Below are 19,118 nucleotides of genomic sequence, written 5' to 3'. Positions count from 1 at the left end.
AGAAAGCAAGTATAAACCTACTGTACTCCAAGGGGAACAAAAACTCATACCATGAAATGGAGGGGAAAAACCCTCGAGGCTATGACAGAGAACAGTGAGTTAAGTTCATAGATTGGGGTCAGTGTCTTAAGAGATAGCGAGGATAAAACTGAGTTCTGAAAAATAAGCAGAAGGCAGTCATGTGAAGAGTAAAGGCAATAACATTCCAGGTGAAGGGAGCAGCTAATTCAAGTTCCTCAAGTGAAAAGGCAAATAGGGGTGTGTGGGAGCGGGGGGTGGGGTGGGGTGGGGAGAGGATGAGTGAAACAGCAAGAAGGCAAGGATGGAGTCCAAGACAGTGTACTTCATGCCTTTGCTCAGCCAACACCAAGCCTGGTGCCTCAGACATAAGAGCTGGGAGTAAGTCTGGAAACCCTGGCAGAGGCAAGACTCCACAATGACCTAAGGGAAGGAGGGGAGGCATCTGATGTTATCTGGAAGACTTTAAGCTGAGCTCTGATGGGTTGGTGAGAGCTCACTAAGCTATAGGGAGAGCCACTGACTGGTTTTGCACAGAGAGAAATGCAGGGTCCAATTTCTGCATCAGAGAGATCTCTATCCTGGCCAATATGTTGCCTCAGCTTGTTGTATGACTACTCTGTTGTGTGACTTTCGGTCACTGGGTAGTAAATGTCTTCAATGTCCACTGAAAGCTAAGCAGCCCCAGCTGGCATGTGGGAGGTGGCCACCTTTCAGAAAAGCAAGACAAAGAGGCAAATGACAAGATATGTTGACAGAGCATCAGGCAGACACCCGACTGTCGGCAGATGGAAAATTGTCCCAGGGAATGCTTCAACAGGGTCGTGGCTTATTGTTAATGTCGAGCCATTAGGAAAACACAATTATGTGCTTCACTGATACTGTAAGACATAATCCAAGACAGTCTGCACATGTTTAGTGCTCCACCCAAAAGAAGATCAACGGAGGAAATGCTGGCATTGCACAGGTGGGAGCCCAACCCTTCCAGTATTGCTTTTTCTTTGTCTCATTTAAAATCAAAGTCTGGCTCTTAGGCATCCATAGATAGATTTACAAAGGGAACTGGAATCAACTACCCCAGGTGCTTCAACATGCATTGTTAGCTCATTTAATTCCATAAGCAGGCATGCACTGTTAACCCCATTTTGTAGATGCAAAAACAGAGGCCCCGAGCCATTTGTATCTCCCCAAATGTCCATGCACCAATCTCCTGCCTAGTCTGTTGCTACTCTCAGCCCTTCCTATGCTGTTGGCATGTGCTATGGCTCTTATGTGAAGGGCTTTTCCCTACCCAGGAATTCATCATCACGCACAGATACCCCTTCCTCTGAGTAGCCTTACTAGCCTGGCCTAGCATTCCAACCTCTATTTGCAATTCATTCATTTCTGCTCATTTCTCTAGTAAGACTGGCTTGTCAAGTGCAAGGGCCAGGTCTTAGTCACTTGTTGATGTCTGGAACCTATACCTATCTACCTACAAAGCCCTGTATACATATAACTACGAATATTCACTGGATGCTGAGTAAGTGCATCATTAGTTCATTAATTAAATCTTAATAAATTACAAAGCCAGGATCTGGTCCTAGGCCAGGATAACTTCAAAGCTTATCTCCTGGGCAGAATTTGTGAATATTCTTCTATAGATCAACTGGAAAATGTATACAGTACAAGCCGGAATGTATTACAGGGCTTTATGCATCCTTCCTCAAGAGTTGAAAAGCACTATCCCTTCAAGGGAAAGAGGGCGTGAGTATAGGTAAAGGGTTAACCAAATCCTTATGCCTTTTGCAAGAGGATGCCATCTGTATTAACTGTCCAGCATATCACCTCTGGAAACCTAATGAGGGTCGGATGCTAACTATGTTGTCAGGCAACTCTGTTTATGGTAAAAATGACCCCTGACTATAAGATGTATCTTGATGGGAAGGAATTATAAATAAATGATAAATATCCTACTAAACAGTCCTACTTCAGGCTTTCCTTATGTGTGGTGACTTTTATAATCCCTACGTCCAGTTGTTACAATTGATAGGGTTCCTTGGGGAAATGAGGTTTCAAAAACTTACCCATTGTGGGCCTCACCTTTTTGAACTGCAAGCTGGGGGAAGGGCAGGTGGCAGAGTTGCTGGCAAAAAGAGCTCCTGGCTGCCCCCATGAACTACTGCATAGGCCGCTGAAGGAAGGACTCCAGGGAACGAAGAATTGTGGGCCCAGTTGGCAGGCTGTAGTCTCTGTGCCAGCTCCTTTGAGGGGAATATTACTATGTGTTATCTGTGTATAGCCTGGGAATCTGAATGTTTAATTGATGCTTAATGAGTCCCTACAGGTATGCAATGAAAAAGAAGAAGACCGAAGAGAAAAAGATCATTCTAGCCAAAGCCATCACCACACCCATTCTGAACCAGGAGGCTCCTTAGACATGATCATTGATAGAAGACAGACAAACCTGGCAGGGAGTCTATGTCTGCTGTTCTCAACAGAGGGCCCAGCTCACCTGTGGCATACCTAGAAGCCAGAATGAGGGAGGGAATGACTTTACTTTATCTCCCAAAGGTCCCACCATAAACGTGAGGGGCAAGTTTGGCTATCAGAAACCTTAGATGGGTGGGAGAGATAGCGTAATGACTATGCTGGCTCTAACTTCTGAGGTCCCAGTTCAATCTCCCACACCAAACCCAGAGAAAAGCAATACCCTGGTAAAATAGTAATAATAATAATAATAACAACAACAGCAACAAGGAGAAATAAATATAAACGGGGGCTCAGAGAGGCTAAATGACAGGTCTAAAGTCACAGTCTGTAAATGCCAGGATATAAACATATACACATTCATCAAACTCAAAGTCACATCTGAACCCACCATCTGGTTTTTGCATCAAAATCAAAATTAACTTACATTTCAAGTGGACATACAGAACAGACAGTGCATACAAGGTAGGGTAGAAAGGGCTCCTTAAGTAATATAGAGGGCACTCAATAAGCAGTCAGTAAATATTTGCAGAATAAAATGGGCAACAAAAGGCCCAAGGCTCATCTTCCACAATATCAAGTTTGGTTCCAGTCAAAACTCAGCACAATGAAACAATAAAATTTATGCATGGGATTGACCTTGGGTTAGACTACTGAGTTGTATTCATTTCCGACAAATTCCTAAATCATTCCTTCAAATTAGGCCTAACTACGAGATAAGCACGTTTTAATTAGCTAGAATGTGAAGGCATTCTATTAGTAAATAAAGTTTGAAGTTAAAAACCAAGTCAGGAGGCCCAGATGGAAAGTGTCTGGTTCCCAGGAGAGGGAAAATATCAGCAATAAAAGCCAGGGGCAAGCTGATCCACACTTCCAGCCCTGCAGAGGGCAGTGCTCCACCTGGCACCCAGGAGCAGACAGCTCTGCCAGCCAGCCCGTTGCCTCCTGTAACTTCATCAGTTTGGCTCTCAGTTTTTTCACCTACAATTTGGGACACATGCACCTCTGAAGGTTAATGAGATGACATGAGGGAATGAGCATGAGATGTAGTAAAAGCTCAGGGCATCATCTGGGACTATTTTTATCTTACTTCTCTCTCCATAAAATATGAAATTTTAAAATAAAAAAGCAGTGAAAAAATACTTTTTGTTCAAGATGACTAATACAGCACATACTGTTTAACCTCTCCTCTCCTCTTCTACATCCTGCTTGAATCACAAAAAGAGACAGAGACACATATATACTCTATTACATACATGCCCATATATATTCATAGTTCAGACAGATGGACGGGAGGATAAGTAGGTAAAATGGAATCACTAACTCCATAAAAGCCTGTATGAAAGCAAGAAAGGGTTGGGGATTGGAAATATTGAGAGTGCTGGAAAGTGAGAAGACAGAATAATAATTAAATCTACCAGCTCTAAGGGACCAATACACCACCATCACAAGACCTGTGGAAAAACCATTTTTCTAACTGAACCCCATAAAAGCCCAAGAGAAAGCGAGCAAGGGCTAGAAATCCTGGGTAGGGGAGGGACTAGACCTCTGCACTGGTCTATAGTCCTAAGAAGCGGGCTGTGCCTCCAGACTCAAGTCAGGGAATGCTTTCTAACTACCAGGAGAGACCTGTCTCGGGATCTCCTGAAAGGGCGGACATGAGGCAGGAAAGACAGAGCCTCCCAGTGCCCACAGATAACTGGTAACTGCATGAGAGGCAGATGTCCCCAGCCCGAAGTGAGCTTGTCCCAGCCTCTCACAAAAATCTCCAGTTTTGAGTGTCCACCATATACCACACCCAGAGCAGCTAAAACCCAAAGTCATGCCTACTAGCATGATCATGGTTCCCAGCAATGCTGAGGACAATCACAAACACAGATCAATCTAGAACACTATTTACAAATAAATACCAACCAAGAGTCACCAAGGGATTGTATAAAACACTGGCATATAAGGGAGGCTTAAAAATGAACAGCACAGGGGCTAGGGAGACAGCATTATGGTTATGTAAAACTTTCATGCCTGAGGCTCTACCATGAACCAGAGCTGAGCAGTGATCTAAATATCCTCTCTTTTTCTTATTAAAATAAATAAATAAAATGTTTTTAATGAACAGAAAAACCACAGTTAAAGCAGGGAAAAGACCACTTTAAAGAAATGAATTATCTTCAAAAAGGCAGTCACATGTCTAATATAAAATGAGTTACTGTCATATATGATCAGTCAAGAAACAATACAAAAATGAAAGGAAGAAAGAAGTAAGGAAGGATACACAGAATTACAGAAACAGACAATAAATTTATTTTTAATATTTATTTTGTTTTAATGAGAGAGATACAGAGAGAGGGAGGGAGAGGGAGAGAGACCAGAGACTGTTCCACTCTGGCTTATGGTGGTGCTGGAGGCTGAATCTGGGGCCTCAGAGTCTCAGGCCTGAAAAAACCTTTTACATAAAAAATATGCAATCTCTCCAGTCCCATATATAATAAACTTAAAATAGAAAGTGACCAATTGAAGGAGGGTTAAAACTGGAAGTACACTCATCATAACCCCCCTTATTATTCCTGGGGAAGTGAGGAAGACAAAACAGGGACATTCTTCCTTTCCCTTTATATTCTAATGCATTTCTGTGTGTTCTACAGTGAGAAAATCAATTGGGGGGAGGGGACTAGAGTAACTGAACTCAAGAAAAAGAGGGAGTAATGACAGAAAAGTGAAATGCAGTCGAGAGTATATTATGAATAAAAGTGAATGCAAAAAGGATCCTAGCTCATGTGATCTCAGAAGATACACAGGGTGGAGCCCACTTAATACTTGGGAAAGAACACGTGGGAACTCATGATGCTGTGGGCTTGGGGCTGGAGAGGTGACTCAGTAGCAGAGCACATGAGGGGGATGCCAGGCTCAAAGGCATCCATTCAGGACACTCTGAGGAGCCCATCCTACTGCAGGGCTCCCTGTGGGGTGGCTGTACCTGTAACTGCCTACCAGGCCAGCTTTCCCTCTGCCTAACCATACTTCTCTAGGTCACTCAGAGGTGCACCTGCTTAAGACTGCACCACAACCACCCCCCACCCTGGTCCCCCAGTCAACTGTCCATCTCTGTGTCCATTTCCAGGGAACCCAGCTTAACGCTCAAATAATGTGATGGAAACTCTCCCCATGGCCTCTAGGGGGCAGGAGAAGACAGGGGGTCTCTGGAACACTTAGCTGTACGAGTCCAGGCTTTGTGTCCCTGGCCAGCAGACACTCCCCCAGTTCCTAAACCAAAGTGGGAAAACCCTCCCATATCCCACTGGACTCATGTTGTCTAACAGCATTTTCCCAGCTGGGGGCATCAGCAGCATCAGCTTGTCAGCAGTGTACATTCTCAGCTTCCAACCCAGACCCACCGGGTCAGGACCTATGGGAATGGCTCCTGCAATCTATGTCTATTTTTTTTCCCCTTCTCCTATTCCTTCTCCTCCTCCTTTTTTTAATTGGAAAGTTTCTGGTCAGTTGTTGGCACATGAGTATCATTTCTCATCTCACTAATAGAGGTGTCTACAAAACACTCTCACCACCCCACCCACCCAAATTAAGCCTCCCACCCCCACCCTTCTCCCTGTCCTCCCTTCCTAGAGTCCTTTGCTTTGGTGCAATACACCAAACCAGTCCAAGTTCCATTTTACATTTCCCTATTCTGTTCTTATTTCTTAAGTTCTTCTCATGAGTGAAATCATCCCACATTCATCCTTCTCTTTCTGGTTTATAGCATGCAACATGATTCATTCAAGCTCCATCCAAGTAAAAGGTGATGAAGGTGACTTCACCATTCTTAATAGCTGAATAGTATTCCACTCTTTATATATCACAAGTTTCTTAGCCACTCATGTGTTATTGGATACCTGGATTGCTTCCAAGTTTGGGCTATTACCAATTGTGCTACTATGGACATAGCTATGCACAGATCTCCCATATTTGGGAGTTACTCTCTTCCCTGATCCAGCTTTCTGGTCCTTTTCCCAGCCATGACATCATCTCCCCAGACAATAACTTGGATCCACCTGCATATCAGATTTTAGGCTCAGGGGAAAACAAACAAACAACAACAACAACAACAAAACTAGTATAGCCACAGGCCCTTTGGAATATAATTATGTCTACTACTAAATGTGTCTACAGAATGGAGACCCCCCCCCCACTCTTCATCTGCACTACTCCAGCCTTTAGGTTCATGATTTATCAACAACTTGTTTGACTTTATATGTTAACTCTCTTTTCAACCACCAGGTTCCAGATGCTAGCATGATGCCAACCAGACTTCCCTAGACAGACAACCCCACCAATGTGTCCTGGAGCTCCAATTCCCCAGAACGCCGCCCCACTAGGGAAAGAGAGAGGCAGGCTGGGAGTATGGATTGACCTGACAATGCCCATGTTCAGCAGGGAAGCAATTACAGAAGCCAGACCTTCCACCTTCTGCATCCCACAATGACCTTGGGTCCATACTCCCAGAGGGTTAAAGAATAGGAAAACTATCAGGAGTCAGGTGGTAGCACAACTGGTTAAGCGCAGGTGGTGCAAAGCACAAGGACCTGTATAAGGATCCCAGTTTGAGCCCCCGTCTCCCCACCTGCAGAGAAGTCAGCTCATAGGCGGTGAAGCAGGTCTGCAAGTTTCTATCTTTCTCTCCCCCTTTGTCTTCCTTCCCCTCCTCTCTCCATTTCTCTCTGTCCTATCCAACAACGACATCAATAATAACTACAACAATAAAAAAAAACAACAAGGACAACAAAAGGGAATAAATAAATGTTAAAAAAAAAAGAATAGGAAAGCTATCAAGGGAGGAGATGGGATCTTGAGTTCTGGTGGTGGTGATTTCTGTGGAATTGTACCCCTCTTACCCTATGGTTTAGTCAGTGTTTCCTTTTCATAAATAAATTTAAAAAATAAAAATAATTAAAATTCTTTTCTAATTTTATTATCTTTATTTACTTATTGGATAGAAATGGTCAGAAATAGACAGGGAAGGGGGAGATAGGAAGAGAGACAGAGAGATACCTGTAGCACTGCTTCACCACTCACAAAACTTTCCCACTGCAGGTGGGGACTGGGTACTCAAACCTGAGTCCTTGTGCATTATAACATGTGTGCTCAACCAGATGTGCCACCACTCAGCCCCTACAGATCTCTTTATATAAGTCTGTTTGTTTCCTTGGTATGTATCCCCAGGAGAGGAATTTCTAGGTCATAGGGTAGGTCGATTTCTAGCCTTCTGAGAGTTCTCCAGACTGCTCTCCACAGGGGTTGGCCCAGAGCCAGACACAAATTTAAGGCAATCTGTGTTTTGACTGCCTTCTAGGTGGTATGCTGCACTGGGATTTGAAAAACATTAACAGTTCTTTACTGGGGGAAATCAAACACAAGCCCTTCAACTTTTCCCCAGCAAAAGTCTAGGAGACAGTCATAGATAAGGGTCTGATCCAGAAATGTGAAATTCCTAACACTTGACACCCCATCTCCCCTCTGGCTCCAACGCATTCATTCATTCCTCTAGCTAACGCCCAACTGGCCAGCTCCTTAACACTCATTACGTTCATCTCTTTGCTGTGCCAGCTTGCCTGCAGGTGGGCCTCTCAGCCTAAGGCTGGCAGCACCCTCAAACCTCTCCCCTGCAAACCCACCTTGGATGGCTGTCCCCTCTGCCTGAAAGGTCCTCCTTCTACTCCACACCCCTCCCCCTTGATTTTTCTTGTAAGACTCTTCTGGATAAAACTTTCACATACCCATGGCACTGGCACTTCCCCCAGACAATTAAATATCAAATTGTGACTCTGCCTTTTGAGCCAACATGTTGCAGCTCCATGTAGCCTTTTACAGAGTAAATCCAAATCTCCCACTGATTCGTTGAGCCTTTGGAACAAGGTTAAATCCCCTAGCACACAGTAGGCACTTGATAAAAATAAAATAAAATAATAACTCTTAAAATTTTGGGGAAAACCCAGCAGTCAACAGGCAATCACAGAGTGAAAGACCACACTCCTGTGGCTCATGCCAGCAAACACCAAAAGTCGCAGTTGTGCCATAGCAAGTTTAAGCACCAGGATAACTGATCAAGATTTATTATCCCGCTATAACATGTGTGCACTAAGATCCAAAAATCACAATTTACTACAACTCATTAAGTTAATAATTGCTTACCATATGTTTTTACTGCTGCTCTCAAACCACACTGAGAAAAAAGGACCACATAGTTTGGGTTCGTATAAATATGGTGACTGTCAGCCAGGGAGAGGCAGGTCACATTGTCAGAGTCACAGGATCAAAACACTGGCAGATGGCATGGGCCCCAAAGTTCTGTCATTTTTGACACCTCCACCTTCTAGTTTACTTGCACTGCATTTTAAATTTCTTCTTTATGTGATTAATAATTGTCTACAAAATTCTAATATTATAGTTCCACACTGCACTTCACCCCCACAAAAGTTCTATGCCCCCAACCTCCCCCATCACCACGATAACCACCAAACTTCTCATAACGTTTTAGGCTAAGGCAGTTTATTTGTTTCTGTTTTTCATTGCTGTTGTTTGGTTGGTCTGGTTTATTTGAAAGTTCATGTGTTTCAGTTCTCTAGATTGCAGATATGAGTGAAGTCATCCGGTAGCCGTCTTTCATCTCTTTACTTATTTTGCTAAGCATCATCACCTCCAGTTATGGAGAAAAAGGGACTCTGTTACACTGCTGGTGGGAATGCAAACTGACACAGCCCCTTTGGGAGACTGTATGGATAGTCCTTAAATAAAAATGAAATTATCTTATGGTCCAGCAAAATCACTCTTAGGCGTCTATTCAAAGGACATGCAAACACTAATTTGAAGGAACATGTGCACTCCTATATTCATAGCTACATTATTCACAATAGTCAAAGAGTGGAAGCAGCCTAAATATCTATCAACAGACGACTGGCTAAAGAAGTTATGGAATATGTATTTTGTGGAATAATATTCTGCAAATCAAAAAAGATGATATTGGGACCTTTGTAATAAAATGGATGGAACTGGAAGTGATTATGCTTAGCACCACATTTTTAGGTCAGTGATTCTCAAACAGGAATGAGTCTGCCCTCCAGGGAATAATTAGAAAAGTCTAGAGATACTTTTGATTGCCATGACCAAGAAGAGGGGGTCACAGATATAACCACATCTTCTCTAATGTGTGGATAACACCCATGACGACAAGGAATTCCCATAGCAGGTCCAAAACACCACAAGTGCTAGGGTTGGGAAATGCTGTTCAAGATTACAGGGAACACCCATGCATATCTCCTACTTTCATGTCCTACCTGAGCTTTGTAGCAACATGAGGAAGGTTCTCCTGTCCCCCTGTACAGAAAGGGTAACTGAAGCCTGGAGCAGTCAGATGCTGTGCAGAAGGTAAGAAGGCCACATCATGGATGGTGCAGTTGCCATTCATATCAGTTTCCTCTGCCTGCTAACTTCACCTTCCCTCCCACACAGAGTCAAGAAAGATGCAACAGAAACAAGCAAACCTGTCAAGTCAGAATCCTGAGGAGAAGCTAGGAGACAACTCACTGAGTGGAACCTGAGCATGAGGTCCTGGGTTTGAGCTCTGGCACCAGATGGGAGCACTATGGTCAGACAGAGTTGTCTACCCTCTACCCCCACCCCATCTTGTCTCCTGTCTAAAATAACATGAAATTGGCCCAGGAAAGTCACTCTCACTCCTAAGGCCTTGGGTTCATTCCCAGATGCAACTATCCAACCTCATGCTCTCAGTCCCAAGAAATGTCAGTCTACCTGATCATATTCATATATATATATGAAGTGGAATCCTGAGCAACAAAAGACTTCTTCATACCAGAGGTCAGGGGAAATCAAATCCCAGGACCAAGAAAGACCTGGAAATGCCCAGATCTGCCCTATGACAATTCCTCTCCTGGGGCTATATCCAAAGGAAACAAACATACTCACCTGAAGATATCTAGTTCACAGCAGGACAATTTGGAACAGACCAAATTGAATAAAACCAGATGTCCAACAACAGGTGAGTGGCTAAGACAGCTGTAGTATATTTATATAATGGAATATTACTCAGCTATTAAAACTGATGAAGTCATCTCCTTTGCTTCATCTTGGATAAAGCTTGAAGGAATGTTAAATGAGATAAGCTAGAAAGAGAAAGATGACTATGGGATGATCTCACTCAGAGGCAGAACTGAAGAAACAAGGACAGAAGGGGAAAACACAAAGTAAAACTTGAACTGAACTTGGTGTGTTGCACCAAAGCAAAAGACTCTGGAGAAGGAGGGATGAAAATGAGTGAAGGTGGGGGAGTTTCAGGTCTTAGTGCATGATGGTGGAAAAGGACCTAAATTAGGTGTGATAATGTTTTGCAGACACCTGACACTGGGAAATTTGGAATGGTACCCAGATGTCAACAACTGCACTGTAGACCATTAGCATCACCCTCCGCCCCCATAAAAATAAATAAATAAATAAATAAACAAATAAATAAAAGAGAAAGGAAGGGAGGAAGGGAGGGAGGGAGGAAGGGATGAAAGGAGGGAATTGTCCCTCCCCCGTGGCTGTCCATAAACCATGAGCTGAAATTAGGATCTCTCACATCTAGATTGCTAGTGTGCTATTGTGAGTAGAACTAAAATTATTTCCAGCAAGGACCTAGTACTGTGTATACATGGTCTCCAACCCTCAGGGCAGCCCCACTGGGGAATGCTGATGTGTCCATTTTCCAGCTTTGGAGACTCAAGTACAACGAGGTAAAGGCAGCCTTCAAATCCAAGTCTGTTGAGTTTCAGAATCTACCCTGCCTTTAAATGCTGAGATCAGCACAACACTCAGATATTTGAATAAGAGATGGTTCTCTTTTCTTATGTTTCTCCATTAGAACACACTTTCTAAAGGCTGGGAGTATGGATTGATCTGTTAACAACCATATTCAGTGGGGAAGCAATTCCAGAAGCCAGACCTTCCACCAAGCAATTCCAGAAGCCAGACCTTCCACCATCTGCACCCCATAATGACCCTGGGTCCATACTCCCAGAGGGATAAAGAATAGGAAAGCCATCAGGGGAGGGGATGGGATACGGAATTCTGGTGGTGGGAATTATGTGGAATTGTACCCCTCTTATCCTATGGTCTTGTTAGTGTTTCCATTTTATAAATAAAAACCTTTTTTTTTTAAAAAAAAAGTGTTCCCATATACAGTTGAAACAAGAGAAAGAAAGAAAGAAAGGAAAGAAGGAAAGAAAGAAAGAAAGAAAGAAGAAACATACTTTATTTTTATGTATTTATTTGATAGGACAAAGAGAAATTGAGAGGGAAAGAGAAGGTAGAGAGGGAGAGAAAGTGAAGCTTCCCCCCGACAGGTGGGGGTCAGGGCCAGAACCTGGGTCATTACACATGGTGAGGTGTGCGTTCAACCAGGTGTAACACCACTGCCCAACCCAAGATGACCCTCTTGAATCACACTGGGCATGCAGCAGCACTACATGGGCGCCCTGGGGAATACAGTGAGGTATGGGGGTTCCATCCTGCAGGGACTCAGTGTGCAGGCTCAGAGCTGTTCTCCTAGGTCCTCTGCACCCACTCAAGAGAGCCACTCTAGGAATATAAGGTCAACCAAAGACTCTTGGCCCCTGCCCTGCCCTCCATGTGCTCACCACAAAGTCTTCAGATCTTAAGAGCCAAACAGATGCTCAGTTCCTCAAGCATCTAACACCCTGGAAATACATAGATAGGTTCCTGCTCTTTGGAGCCTAGAGGATCTGTCTCCTCATAAAAGCATCCTCTTCCTCCTTCCTGGTGGCCAGACTCTGTAGTGACAAAGTAGCTGCCAGGCTTCTTTCACTATCTTCACACCCCATCTTCTGCTTCAGTAAGCTGATGGTCATGGACTTGCCTTCCTTTTTCAACAGGGGTGAGGGTTGGTGGGTAGGGAGTAGGAGATTAAGGCCCAAAGAAGAGCCCAAGATCAACTAACAGGTTGGTGGGAGCAGAGCCAGCCCTAAATTACTGCTTCCAACATGGGTAAGGCTCAGAAAAGTGGTCAAAGAGGACCACATAGAACAGGTGTGTGTGGGGGGGTGCAGAGGATAAGAAACACATCTAGATGGAAAGTAAAGAGGAGCCTCCAGCAGAAGCACTGACATCCTTCCAGAGTGCCCCCGGCTCACAGCTCACTTGGAACAGGGCTACTCTTTCCACAGCCACCTGTGTCCCTGCAGAAAGAAGCTGTGGGGACGTCACCCAGCAGGGATGCTGAGCAGGCTCCACATATCTCAGATCTGATGAGGCAGGAACAGCTACCCCTACTGACTGACTGTCATCACAAGGAGACCTCGATGGTTCACTCACCAGACCTGTCTCCCTCCCATCCAGGCAGATGATGTGCCCAGGGCTGTGGGTGGAGCGCACTTTGGCATGGAGCCCACAGAAACCTGTGCACAGACCAGTCAAGCACTGCCATGCCCTGCAGTGGCTGGACCAGCAGCAGCATCCTCCCATCCTCCAGAGCTTATTAGACATGCAAATTCTCAGGGCCCCAGTCCAGACCAATTGGATTGGAGCCCAGGAACCTGTTTTGTTTTTTTTTTAAATCTTACCAGATGAACCTTATTATGTACCTAAATTTGAAAAATACTGCTCTAGACCATAAAAGCTTCCCCAACCTTCCTATTTAAAACTGCACAATGGGGGCCAGCAGTTGAGCACCCAGTTAAGTGCACACAGTATTATATGCAAGGACCCAGGTTTGAGTCCTACCCCCAGCTCCCCACCTGCAGGGGATGCTTCACCAGGGGTGAAGTAGGTCTGCAGGTGGCTACCTTTCTTTCTCCCTCTTATCTGCCCCTCCCTTCTCAATTTTTCTCTGTTCTATCAAATAAAAATTTAAAAAGGGGGGGATTTTTAGGCACTAAGCCCCAGCAATAACTCTGGTAGCAAATAAATAAACCCGCAAAATGGGATAGGGGAAATGATTCAGCAAGGGGAGTTACACCTTTCCAGGTGTAAAGCCTTGGATTTGATCCACAGGACCACGTAAGTGCACAAAGGGCAGAGATAGGGGAGTCCATGGATGGTGAAGTATGAAGTGGTGCTTTGGTATCTCTATTTTTCCTCTCACTCTTAAAAAAAAAAATTCTAATTGAGCCAGGGAGGTGACTCAGTCTACAGAGAGGGCACACATTAGGCCCCGGTACCTAATAACCACATTCTAATAAAATAAAATTGCAAACACAGTCCCAGGTCTCGGCACCCTTAACCCTCTTCCCTACTTCATTTTCCTCCACAGCTGTATCAGCTGTCAGTCCTCATAGAGTATATTATACTTAATTATATGATTTCCCGTACTAATATTTCAGCTCCAGAGGGAAGTAATTTAAGTCCCTTCTGTTCACTACTGTTGCATTAGTTACCTAGCACAAAGACGTGATTGATAACTATTTTTCTGACTAATGGATGGATGGTAGAACATGCCACAGCAGACTCAGTGCTTAAAGAATCCTGGAGGGAGAGAGGACATGGAACACTGAATGGGGAAAGTGGTACCCAGGTTTGCCATAAAGGAAGTTTGGACCAAGGATGAAGGATGCTTGGAACACAGAGATCCCAAGCCTCTTATTGGAATAGTTCCCAGGTGGCCAATACCATCACTATCTAATTAGTATCAGGTAAGTGCCAAGAACTTTCCTAACCTACATTATTGCCTCATTTAACCCTCCTGAACCTTAGAGGCAGGAAATGCTGTCTTCAGAAGGATAGTGAGACTCAGAGATATTAAATAACTGCCCCTCCCCAAACACGTGTTTAAGAATGTTCACAGGAACTTTATTTCTAATTGCCCAAATTAAAAAGCACACTCAAATGTCCATCAACCAGTGAACAGATAAACCAATTATGCTATATTCATGCAATGCAATAAATTGCCTAGCTATAAAATGGAACAAGTTACAGTGATTACACAATATGGATGAATCATAAAGATACTGCACTGAGCAAAGAACAGGAAAATGCATATGCTGCATGAGGTTCCAAAACTTATCTAGATTTAATACACTTAAGTTGAGCTTAAAACATTGCTAATATAAAATCAGCCAAGTCATTTCCCCTAGGGTTGGTGGGGGTGGGGGTGGGGAGGTGGGGAGAGTACTGCTGGAAAGGATGGTGAGAGAATTTTCTGGGATGCTGAAAAAGATTCTCTATCTGGATGAGGATAATAGTTACTATCAAATCTCATGGAGCTATAAACTCAAAATTAGAATTTTATTGCACTTAAATCTATCTCAGAAAAGACAGAGAGAGTTTGCACTAAAAATCATTTGCCTTCAGTCACAATGCCACAACTAGAGATTGAAATCCAGGTTTTCCCAATGCCGGTGACCGGAAGTCTGCCAGGGAAGAAGTCAGAGCAACCCTAGGAAGGATATGACAACCACCTCTGCACACACACACACACACACACACACACACACAAACCACAAAAGAGACTTGTGGGGAAGTCAAGTGTCAAGCTGGAAACCAAGAAATTTATGTAAATGGTGAGAACACTAGTCCATGACTCAGTTTCCCCCATTAAGAAGCAAGGAAAGAGGGTATTGATGGTACCCAGCACTGGGCCACAGATCATGGACTAGGGACCACAGGGTGACAAGCTACTATGCTTACCAGATAGTGTTATACTATAAAATAAGTAATGTTATTTCTTCAAAAAAAATGCAAATTTTATCGTGACTGTTAAAAATGCACGTCTATTTCAAAGCAAATGTGAAACCATAGCTGCTTTTCTGTTATTGTGTGTTTTCTCAGACAAAGGATACCAAAGAACAGCCACTGCTCATGACGGTGGTTGAAAGGCTGGGATCTGAGTGGAGGATTGCTAAGGGGACAGTCGCCAAGGGAACTGTCGCCAGGGGCGCTTCCAGGTCAGCTGCCCCATGGTTGCCTGGCATCTTGGGCAAATGCTCACCCTTGTGTTTCTCAGGCCTGGGTCCTTGTAGGGACAGATCTCCTGTCTGGACTCCAGGGACTGAGCCCCCAGTGCACAAGCTGTATTGTCCTGGTTCTACAGCCCAATCTGTAGAAACCAAGGGAGGCCAATGCTGCACCTGTGCCTCAGTTTCCCCTAGTGACCGACTGGAAGGATGGAGCCTGGACATATCCCTCCGCATCAGTGTCCAGTCACCAAGCCCCTGCTACTAGCACTGCAGAGGTCTGATCACAGTGGTCTCCTACCATAGGCCCCTAACCCACCCTGAACCAAGTAACTTCTCCTGTTTCACCTTCAAGCTAGTTTCACTCCTTTCAGCGATCTTGGTGGCCCCGACTGACTGGCCACCCTACTCCCACCTGCCACACCCTGAGCTCTGGGTCTGAGACCCTAAAACGCAGACAATCTGAATCACTGGCCTGGCCCAGTTCCCTCCATCAGAGTTTTTTTGTTTGTTTGTTTGTTGTTGTTTTTTCCCCACAGGCTGCTGAGTTTTTTCCCCATAGGTGCTGAGTCCGATCTTTACATGAAAATAAAGCAGGAAACTCCCCGGGGAGTTGCCTTCCAAGGCCTCCTTATATAAGGGCCGCTCCATTCTGGCTGGGTTTACGGAAACATCACCCTTCACTGGACATTCCCGGGTAAGGGGCACCCACCTACCCAGGCTCAGAGGCACAAGTCCCCAACCCCCAAACGGTAACACCAAGCCAGAGGCTGGAGCCCTGCCAGCTTCTTAGAAAATAATAAGCACCACCACCACCATCACGACGAAGCCGGCTCCGAGAGACAGAAAGGGCTGTGCACCTGACGCTCTCTCACAGGAGGCAGATGCCCGAAGGTGCCAGGTTTAATCTCAGCATCAACAGAAGCCGCACCGCACCTCAACATTGCTCTGGAGCGTCTGTGTACCTCTCAAATAATAAGTGAATAGATAAATATTTTAATGACTTTTAAGTCAAGCACAGAAAACCAGCCCAGGTGCGCCCCCCCGCCCCGCCCCCGCAGACCCAAGGTCTTCTTCCTCAAGACTCCACTGGCTACTTTTACCGACTTTCCCTCCATCACTGGACGCGGCCTTCTCCTCTGGACACCGCCCCCGCCCCAGCCCGCGGCCCCTAACTTTGCCGCCTCCGCCCCTCCCCCCCCGCCCCGCGTGTCTGCCAGGCTGAGGCCGCTCCCCGCGAGGCCCGGCCCGGGAGACCCCGCGATCTGGGCAGAAACGCCCCCCCTCCCCTCAGCGCCCCGAGTGGGGGCGGCGCTCACCCGCCGCCGCTCGATCCGGGGCCGCGTGACGGGGCCGCGCGCCAACTAAGTTGCAAAGTTCGCGGCGGGGCGCGGGGCTCCCGGCCGAGCGGACGGCGGGTGAGGGAAGGGGCGTCGCTCCCGGGCGGCGCCGGCCAATTGAGCGACCGCCCGGTTCGCGGGCCGCGGCCCCGCCGAGTGAAAACCCCGACGCGCGAGTGTGGACGCCGGGGTGCGGGCGGGAGCGCGAGTGCGGGGCCGTCAGGGCGACGCGTGTGTCGGGGGATCGCAGCCCACGGGCGCGGGAGTGAGAGGGAGACTGAGTGAGTCTCGGTGGCTGCGAGCGTGTGGCCGTCGCTGCGGCTCCTTTGTGTGACCGTCCGCGCGGCGCGGCGGCGGGTGACAGCGGCCGGCGGCCCCGTCGTATGAGGCGCGCGGCGGCGCGGGGCCGTGCCGGGGCGGGTGGCTCGTGCGGGACGGGGTCACCGCGCGGGCCGGAGCGGCGGCGCGACTGTCGGGCGACGGAGACCGCCAGGGGTCGGTGTGCGCGGCGTGCGCCGTCGGCGGGGCGGTGCGTGTCCCCCGGGGGCCCCGAGAGCGCCTGCGTCCCGCGCCGCCGGGGGAGCCGGCCCCGCGCTCCAGCCCGGGACGCCGCCGCGGCGCACGAGTGCGGGATCCGAGGGCGCGGACAGGCCCCGCCCGCCCGGCCCCCCGCCCGGCCCCGCCTACCTTGCCGCAGTGGTAATAGTCCAGGGGCGCCAAGCCGGCCGGCTCGGGCCCGGGCCGCGCGCCCACCGCGGGCGCCGAGGGGTACAGGCGGACGTCCATGGCGGGCGCGGCGGCTCCCGCGGGCTGTGCCTGGGCGGGCGGCGGGCGGCGGTGGGAGCCCGAGTGCGCGAGGGTGTGGAGCGCGGGGGGCGGGGCGGGGGCGGTGCCGGACTCATCGCCCCGCCCCCTGCCCCGCCCCCTGCCCCGCCCCCGCCCGCCGGCGCGCGCTATTGTTCCGGCCCCGGGCGCAGCGAGGACTCAGCCCCCGCCCGGGCCCGTCCGCCCTGTGCCCCGCACTGTCAGCGCGCCGCTCCCGACGGCCCTTTCGCGCTCCGCCTTTTGCCACCCAGGGTGGCAGGAGGGAGCCGCCGCTATAAGACACGGTTCCTCAGAAGTGGGACAGTCCCTGCCCTGAGGACTTGGGGTGTCGCTGAAGCCCCCCTCTGTTTCCAGACACAGAGAAACTGAGGGTAGAAGTGGCCGGGGGACGCTTTGGGGGCCGCTTTCCCAAGTGGGGGCCAGTGCCTGAGCATGATCTGGGGGTGCTCCCCCTCGCGCCCCTCAGATCTGAGTCACTGGTAGGTGGGGAGAGGTTGGCAGCTCTTGAAGCACTCACAAAGGAGGGAAGGCTGGGGCCCCGGCTTGCAGCTTCAGTGATGGAGCTCCAGGTATGGGGGCTCCGCCTCCATCCCTCCCCCCCAAAAAGGGTCAGGACTGACAACCGGAGGGAGAATAGACGGACGCACCCTGCGCCCCTCAATGAGCGGGGTGGCGGGCCAGGGCAATGGCCTAGAAACTGAAATCAGGAAGAATTAGAGACTGGACACCCCTCACCCCACCCCAGGGGTCTCCTGAAGTGAGAGGAGGGAGATGGAGTGCAGCCCTGGGGCAGAGGGGTGACGGGAACAAACTCCCTCTCCCTCGAGTATGGAAGGTCGTCTCCTTGCTGACCAGGGGGCGGCCTGTTGCTCCTCTCTGGTTCTCCAATAGGCTGCGCTGCCCTGGGCCACGCCCACCAGGATGCCCCGCCCCCGGGGGCTCCTGGGTAGGGCACAGGGAGCATAGAAGGCAGAACACACTCAGGAAGTGGGGAGTAGCCTGAGGACAAGGGGTGTTCTTTGGAGAAGAGGAAGAGGTTCTTTTCACACTCGGGGCAGCTTGAAACTTCATTTCCATGCAACCGGATTTGTGACTACAGAACCCCCTTCCTACAAAATAGGTGAGGGCAACAGGCCTTTTGCAAAAGGTTTTGGCAACAACCGAGGGGGAGATGACAGCTCAGAAAGGAAGGAGGTATCTAAGTAAGTTTCAGCAGTTATTGCTTCTACATATGTACTGCCACATCTCATCAGAAGGAATTTCCCACGTTCTCCTGATTTTTTTTTCCATCTTGACATAGAATTAACAGTATGTATTAAAAAGATCACCTTTCCTCCCATACTGGTTAGGTTAGACATAAATCATAAATTTCCGAATTCTTGGGGTCCGGGCCATAGCGAAGAGGGTTAAGCGCACATGACGCAAAGCGCAAGGACCGCCATAAGGATCCCAATTCGAGCCTATGGCTCACCACCTGCAGGGTGGTCGCTTCACAGACGGTGAAGCAGATCTG

The 19,118-nt window shown here is 47.8% G+C and overlaps 1 protein-coding gene across 2 annotated transcripts in view; it reads right to left on the bottom strand.

Moving 5' to 3' along the window:
• The window catches only part of TOX2 (TOX high mobility group box family member 2), a 178,099-nt gene extending 160,477 nt beyond the window's left edge, over positions 1-17,622 (bottom strand). For both annotated transcript variants that reach the window (XM_060190362.1, XM_060190369.1), the window contains exon 1: positions 17,468-17,622. In XM_060190362.1, coding sequence (XP_060046345.1) covers positions 17,468-17,566 — 99 coding nt within the window. In that variant the 5' untranslated portion in view covers positions 17,567-17,622. The remainder of the gene's footprint in view (positions 1-17,467) is intronic.
• Positions 17,623-19,118: the final 1,496 nt, after the last annotated feature.

Source organism: Erinaceus europaeus, chromosome 1, assembly GCF_950295315.1.
Source record: "Erinaceus europaeus chromosome 1, mEriEur2.1, whole genome shotgun sequence".
Taxonomy (NCBI): Eukaryota; Metazoa; Chordata; class Mammalia; order Eulipotyphla; family Erinaceidae; genus Erinaceus; species Erinaceus europaeus.
This window is presented reverse-complemented; position numbering and strand designations above follow the sequence as displayed.